General features: G+C 34.2%; 1 protein-coding gene across 1 annotated transcript in view; it reads left to right on the top strand.

Annotated features, from left to right (window-relative positions):
• Positions 1–4,332: 4,332 nt before the first annotated feature.
• The window catches only part of LOC117118676, a 6,991-nt gene continuing 3,133 nt past the window's right edge, over positions 4,333–8,190 (top strand). The window contains exons 1-3 of the mRNA XM_033263344.1: positions 4,333–4,458; positions 4,636–4,725; positions 4,989–5,072. Coding sequence (XP_033119235.1) covers positions 4,638–4,725; positions 4,989–5,072 — 172 coding nt within the window. The 5' untranslated portion in view covers positions 4,333–4,458; positions 4,636–4,637. The remainder of the gene's footprint in view (positions 4,459–4,635; positions 4,726–4,988; positions 5,073–8,190) is intronic.

The following is an 8,190-nucleotide window of genomic DNA, read 5'->3' as shown; positions in this document are numbered from 1 at the left end:
TGTAACCCCTGATGCGTTTTCGATGACAGCCAGTCCGTCGTCCCTGTAAAGTCCAATCTTCCGTCTGTCAATCTTCTTAGAAAGTATGTGCAGGATGTAGAGTCCCACGAGGTCGCAAACTTCCGCACCGTCATGGCTGCCCATGGTCACGTCGAATAGTCCATCGTTGTCCTTTTTTACCCATGGTCAAGTATATATATATATATACATATATATATTATATATATAGATATATATATATTATATATAAATTTTAAAAATAATAAAATTATTCCCACATCAATATTTCCAAAATTTTTTACGTGGGCAGGAGTGATAATCTAGTAAATTTTTCTATGTGCCCTTTAAATTGGGAGATAAATTTGCAGCACTCTCGAGTCAAGGTAAAGACGATTTTAAGCAATTGCATTCTAAAGTTATTTGAACTTTTTAAAGGAATTCACTACCAAAATAACATTAAATAAACGATTTGTTAACTATTTCCAGAACTAAGACTTACGGACATGATTAATTGGACATTAAACTGTTGATCTGTAGTGAAAAAACATTTATGATTTTTAGGCCATCTTTTGAGCTCCTATTTTTTAGCTCATTAGCCATTTTGCCACAACATGCATCAAATAGGGTACACCTTGCCACCACTAACCAACAAGACATGTTGCATAAATGGCACGGTCAGTTAACGCAGTTTTGTAAAAAAACCGAAGGTCAAAATTTCGAATAGTACATCGGTGCTCATTAAAAATCGTTTTTTGTGTATTAATGAACATTCTATTAAGATTTTTGAGAGCTGTTTTACAAAAAAATTTGGAAGAGCTGTTAATTAGATTATTATATACAAGTGCTCGGTGTTAAATGAGTAGGGAAAGTCGAGGAGGCAATCGTTGTTGATGTTATACAGTATTTAGCATGTTACTATTTTTCTAATGGACGTCTTTGTAGATGAGTGTCTGACTCTTTGGATAGTCTTAGTGAGGAATTATTTTTCCCAGTTTGATGAAGAGCAGATCCAGAATTTTTCTAATGGGGGGTCCGGGGGCCACAACAGTTTTAGATTAGATGAGTATCACATAACATAATAACACTGAAATTTAAGTGTTTTCTCCATGTCTAATCAAAAAATTCGTCAAATGACGTAGTAAATAGCGTGAATGCAGCCCACGAATTTCACGTCTGCAATTGCCGACCATATTGCCGAGCCAGAATTGCTACAGGATGGCAATTTTTTGTCGATCTAGGCCTAGATTTCTTTGCTTCAAAAACTGCTTTGAATGTCAAAAACTTTTACTAAAACAGGCTATGTCCGACTGGGGGCGGGGGTTTGCAGGGTGTAGCAATTTTTTTATACAAAAAATGGCCTTTTTACCCCCAAAATAGGTTGTGACGAGGAACATAAAATTATGATTTTTTTTATTAAGATACCAATTTGAGTCCTATTACTATGTGATTCAATCATTATCACAGAGTTTGGATAGGGTTTGCACTGTGTTTTGGGGGGTTTGCGGGGTTTAGCAATTTTTTTAATATAAAAAATGGCCTTTTTGTCCCAAAAAATAGGTTGTGACGAACATAAAATTATGATTTTTTTTTATTGAGATACCAATTTGAGTCCTATACTATGTGATTCAATCATTATCACAGGGTTTTGATTGGGTTTGCACTGTGTTTTGCGGGGTTTGGCAATTTTATAAATATAAAAAATGGCCTTTTTGTCCCAAAAAATAGGTTGTGACGAACGGAACGTTATATTTTTTTTTTTACTGAGATACCAAGTGAGTCCTATACTACATGATTCAATCACCATCACAGAGTTTGGAGGGGGTTTGCGGGGTTTAGCAATTTTTTTATACAAAAAATTGCCTTTTTACTCCGAAAATAGGTTGTGACGAACATAAAATTAAGATTTTTTTTTATTGAGATACCAAGTTGAGTCCTATACTATGTGATTCAATCATTATCACAGGGTTTGGATGGGGTTTGCGGTGTTTTTTTGGGGGTATGCGGGGTTTTGTGGCATTTAGCAATACCCATTATTGTTCAGATAAAATCACTATTTGAACAGAGAGCAGCAGCTATTTAGAAGTGGAACACCATCACTCGGTTGTTGTTGGTAACTTTTTTTTCAGATGAAATTTTGAGTGTAGATTCTTTAGTGTTATAGACAATGTTTGATTTCCAGCATTTTCTGTGTGTAGCAAAAAGTACTATGCACTTTTTTGTTTTGTGTAGCAATTCCAAAATCATGCCTGATCCTACCAATGAACAGAACGAGCTGGAGAGTTGAACCACCTCGTATACTTTTCTCCAACTTCTATACCATCTCTCCCACTGTGGTAACCCTGATTTTTTAAAGCCGCAAGACCATAGGGCTCGATAGCGTAAACCTCATCTACAGGGCTACAGACTGAGAACTTGCCTTTCTAATGAAATTATGCAACACATATGGTACATACAGTAGCACAACTTTATCTTTTTTCCGGCTTTAATTCCAATTTTCAATGATAGAGCTGAATTTATTGGCTAGCATTCTGAATGCGTTTTCTGAAATTTGACGAGCTCTGCTATGCTGTTAATTGTAAATTTGTTTACTTTTCTCTGTTTTTACCTGAAATAAAATTAGTCTGGTCGTAAAAGTATATAGGGGACATACAAAAAGCAACATAAAAAAGAAGCCCTAACTTTAAAATAGATATTCCCTTTGAATTATGCAATGTTTTACCATCAGTATCTTACGACAACATTTGAATAGTTATCCTCTTTCTTATCCAGTAAAAAATATTAGTACACTGTACCATAAATCAACTTCACCAAGAAATTAAACATCATGTTTGGAAATGGTCTCATCAAATTCAAATTCTTCTTCAAAGTAGTGGGGGGGGGGGGGGGGGGGGGTTTATACAAAATAAGTTGTTGTTTCTAGGAATAGTTATTAACAGTATTAAAAAAGATAGCCAACACAATTTTAACTCTTTAAAATTTGATGAAGCATTCTTGAGTTATACTGTTATGTTTGCAATAAACACCAATCCTCATTCAAATTTGGTACCAACTAGGTATTCATGAAAGTGTAGTAAAATTCCTTATTGCAGTTTCCACTGCATTTAAAATGTTTTTAAAAACAGCAAAGATATATTAATATAGTAAATTTAGAATATTACCAAAAATATGGGCATGGGGTCATTTTATGGTAATAATTTTTTTTCCTGACCATCTAAAATCTACCCGTTGAGTAGTTAGATGATTGGAAAAAATTCTTGTATTTAAATTAAATTTGTTAATGAAAAGTATTGCAAGAATCATTATTTTTAACAATAATTTAAATAAATGCTAATGGAAACTTGTTTAAATTGGTACGTCACGTAGGCACTCCAACATGGGGTCGGTGGCCTCACTTTATCTGTACAAGGATTGGCTGATGAGCAATTCAGCTATCATATAGTAGAGACCTGTGGCATCACCATGGCCATGGTGTCTCATACTGAAAATGTCTTGCAATAGGTCAAATTCTATTTCAGTATGTGTTAACTGCTTTAGTTTATCTATTGGTAGGTATTAAAATAACAACATTAAAATAAGCTTTCTATATGGTATTTATTGCAAAATTCTATCATTTTAGGATTTTTTGTTATTATTATCATTAAAAGCTCAATTTATTAATATAACTTTGCTATTTGTGACCATACAAGATGCAATAAAAGCTGTATAAATAAACTGACTATTCTCTATCTGACAGTCTTTGTGTATCCTACTGTAATAGACAGTCTAGGGGAAAAGATATGGGAGTTTTAAATCTGATGAGTATTGCTGCTTTTATGCAGATTTAAGCCACTAATTGCATAAACCAGTATAATAGAGGCAGTAGAGTATATTGGCCCTAACGGCTGCCCATACAAAAAGGATCTATTAACCAATGAGCCGAGTACTCCTAGAGCTCCTGATAAGAGCTAATAATGTCAATGAGACAGACAATGTGGTATGGGGTGTTGACGGCTGCTAGGCTGCTACTGAGCAGAACAAAAGAAAGATAAGCCCATTGTGCTACTCGCTACCTGAGCTAAATTATGACATTCTTCTAAATAAACATTGTTGTACAGTAGTAGTTAAGATAGTATAATACATACTCCAAGTATTGAAATGCACGCCATCGTGTCGGGATTCAATATTTCGACATTAATTATGTCATCAGAAGTATCAAAATGCACGCCATCGTTTCGGGATTCAATATTTCGACATTAATTATGTCATCATCAGGAATCATCCTGACGATGACATAATTAATGTTGAAATATCGAATCCCGACATGATGGCGTGCATTTCATTACTTGTAGTATGTATTATACTATCTTATCTGAGATTAATCAGTGGACCTTTCGGTATCATAGTTAATTATAGTGAAAAGAACGTTCCTGTGACATCTGCCGTTACAACTGTTTCAGCTGAAAGAAAGAAACAATTATAGTAAGTTATATCCTTCTAAAAATAATTTGTAGTACAATACAAAGTAAATTATAGTGGAAAGAACTGATGACAACCAAAAGAACCAGTAGTAAACTACTAAAAATAATCAAAAAGAATAATCTGACATCATAGCAATTCTGAATTTTATGGTATCAGGTTGAATTTTCCTTATTTCAGAAATGGCTCATTGTGACACAGTCAACATTAATGTTATGGAAGAAAAGACTTCTTCCAATAGTCAAGAAGTGAGAGAAGAAGATCAAAATGGTAGGCATAAAACAAAAGTCAATATATTATACTGGGGTTGCAAGTCTAGAGATAGTTTAATTAATGAGGGTGCATACACAGAAATCTATTAGAATTAACCAGACTCTCTTTGCCTAAATAAGATAAAAAAAAAAAAAAGTATACACTGTACTTAATACTAATTCAGTATAAGGTATGGCAAGTCGTAAGGTGGAGAGTTTTGGGTAAATGTCATGCCCCTTTTTGACTGAATTCTATGATATCAGACTGAGTGTTTCTTTCAGGAAGGACTGCTTGTGAATCGGAATTTTCTGAAGGAGATGGTTTCAATAGTATGGAACAAGAAGTGGGAGAAGAGGATCAAAATGGTAGGCATTGATTTGGCCTAAAGACAAAAGTCAATTTTTGGTGATCGCTTCTCAAGCGGATCACCTCTTGTTATTGTCAAGATCATCTTCATCTTCTTTTTTTTTTGTTTGTCCCCTTTTTTCTTCGCACGATATCTCAAAATTGCTACGAGCTACGCACACGGTCGCTTCATCGATCAATTTGGCTTGGTCTGGATTAGTCACAGTAAGCTTTTCAACACGCTCAGTCATGCATGACGTTATCTACGCCCAATTTTGCGTTTTTACATTATCGATCATATCCTAACCAATTGCAATTTCGAAATTGTATTACTGTAAATGGGCATTAACTTTAATATAATGTTGAATGTAATTTACCCTAATTTTACGCGAGCGCTTCATAACGCACGCGTACGTGTGCGTCAAAATTTTAAAATGCTCGAAATCACTTTTTGACTAAATTATAGCACGTTTTAGGCCATTCTGAGCATTTCAACATTTTCTTAAATTTTCCACTACACGCGCACATTTTTACGCACGCAGCAGGTACGGAAGCTGAAAATTTTTTGTTTTTTTTACATGTTTTGGGTTCCTGACATTGTTTTCACAATCGTATGGACAATAGCAATATCGTACGTGCGCATCAAACATAGGGATGTTTGCGCACTTTTGTGCCGATATACATTGAAACTATGCTAAAATCAGGCCTATATTTAATCAGTTTATATCTCCATAGGATGAAAGGTGACCCCCAATTTTTATTACATATTCTGAAAGCACATAAGTTGTAAATATGATTTTATAGATCATAATGGCTGATCGGACATTGTGACGTCATCATATTGCCATCTAAATTCAATAAAACTGAATTATACCGATGACGTCATTTTTGAAAATACGCATTTGAGTGTATCTCGCTTATCCTTGGTCGATCGTCTTCCAACTTAAAGTATGTTATAGCTGAGACAATTATCTTTTGTCGTGATGCGATTTTCTCGTCCAGGATGCCACAACCACAAGAAAAGCAACAAAACCGCACACAATAATAATGATAAGTTCTTAATTAGGCTTTTATTAGGCTCTCCACCTCAAAGGAGAAAGAAAAGAAAACTCATGTGAAGCAAAACAGAGAGTACAATTCTTTTAACAACTCATCATGTAAAAGTAAAACATATCAGTATTACCATCACTATCATTGATGTTTAAACATCATCATAGCCAACAATTATGCATTCATAGAATTAAATCATAATGACATAGAAAAGTGCATAAGGTAACATCAATCTAAAATTAGGCTCTCTAGCAATAATCATAAAAAAAAAAACAATTTGGCCATCCAGACCTCCCCAACTGAACACTCATGGGTATCTAGTACCAATAATAATAACCTCAAATCTGAATATACTGTGAACCTCAACTCTGAATATACTGTGAACCTCAACTCTGAATATACTGTGCACCTCAACTCTGAGACCAGGTAGTAGCTTCCCTAACAGTCCCAGAGTAACCCAGTAGCAATGTTGATACACCGTAATTTATTCTCCAAAACTCAGTGGATTGCTGTCTATCCTCACTCGTCGAAATCTCACCAGCAATCCCGCTAAGCGGGCTACTGTTTACACTAACGTTTCTCAGATATCACTAAGCCTCGTAGATATACTCCATTATCAGACGTATTTAACGTAAGTGAGTTTCTTACTATACAATAACATAATATTAACCCTTTCACTGCCATCTTCGCATAAATGCGAACACGATCCCTCTGGTGTGAGTGCCGATTTCGCATAAATGCGAATAGGCTCACTGTACAGCCAGTGCCGTTTTCGCATAAATGCGAACGGGTAAACGTCTCCTACAAATCGACCGCTAAACGGCTGTAGCAAGCCTAACCCACACATATTTTTTATCGGTTAGAAAGCTAATGAAATTCTGAAAATTTTGATGCCAGTTTTGCTATGGGTTGTTTTTTGAAAAGTTAGAGTAATTTCAGTTTGAAAATCAGATATGCCGAAAAAACGGTATTCAGCTGAGGAAGTAATTTCAGCCGTGCTGGACGTCGATGGATCGGATTTAGAACCAGAAATAAATGCAGACGAAATAGGTTTAGGCCTAGGCCTAGACGATGTAGGCCTAGAGGAAATGGATATTGACGATGACTTGCTCTCGAATAGTGATGATCAAAGTGATGAAGATGCAGATGGGCCTAGGCCTATGTCTGGGCCTGACGATCCTCCGGATCAGAACAACGATGAAGTAGTAGTAGGGCCTAGGCCTTGTGCAGTAGGCTTAGGCTATAAATAATCAGTTATTTTTTTCATATGAATATTGCCTAGGCCTATGCCCTACATTGAGAGTCAACCTTGTCATTTTAATTTTAATTTCATTTTATTTTTAATAAAAATATTCATATGTGTAATTAATTTTTATTATTATAATTAATAATTATTAATTCCGTTACTCTTTGGTGCCGTAATAAATAATAAAAGTAATATAATAACAGTGATTCATAATTTTTACTGTTATTATTTAGAGGAGTATTTGTTATATAAGAAATATTATTTATATTTAAACATAATTTTAAATTACTTTTATATGATATTGTCCTAACGCATGTACTCATCTGTCTAGGCCTACTGTAGCCTATTTTTTTTAAGTCTGATGTACAATGCTTATTATCTACCGTATTTTTATTACTTTACTTATTGTTTCTATTTAAAAATTATTATTTGTACTGCATAATCAAACAAAAATTTTAACCAAAATCTATAGATTTCTATCAGCACAATATAAGTTATCTACATTTTTGCTCTGTTGCATCAGCTGTCAAACTCTAATTTTCTTGCTGGCCCTATAATTAAAAAAAAGATTATTTTTTTTTAGTAATTGTTTTTTTATGATTTCGCTAATGAAATTTATGATTAGGTTATTTGTGTTCGGTATGTTATGATGTACCGGTACATTTAAAAAAAATAATATTTACATGGTCTGGTTTATATTTGACAATTCAATGTTCTTAGCCTACAAAAATGTTCTGCCCATAGTTTTCTATGCACAAATTTCAAATAAATGTGATATTCTCATTGATAATTTGTTTTCTTGTGGAAATCATTGTATTATATTGTGTTGCATTTTAGTAATT

The sequence above is a fragment of the Anneissia japonica genome, unplaced genomic scaffold, assembly GCF_011630105.1.
Source record: "Anneissia japonica isolate Jap-2015-1 unplaced genomic scaffold, ASM1163010v1 scaffold23581_len16412_cov118, whole genome shotgun sequence".
Taxonomy (NCBI): domain Eukaryota; kingdom Metazoa; phylum Echinodermata; class Crinoidea; order Comatulida; family Comatulidae; genus Anneissia; species Anneissia japonica.
This window is presented reverse-complemented; position numbering and strand designations above follow the sequence as displayed.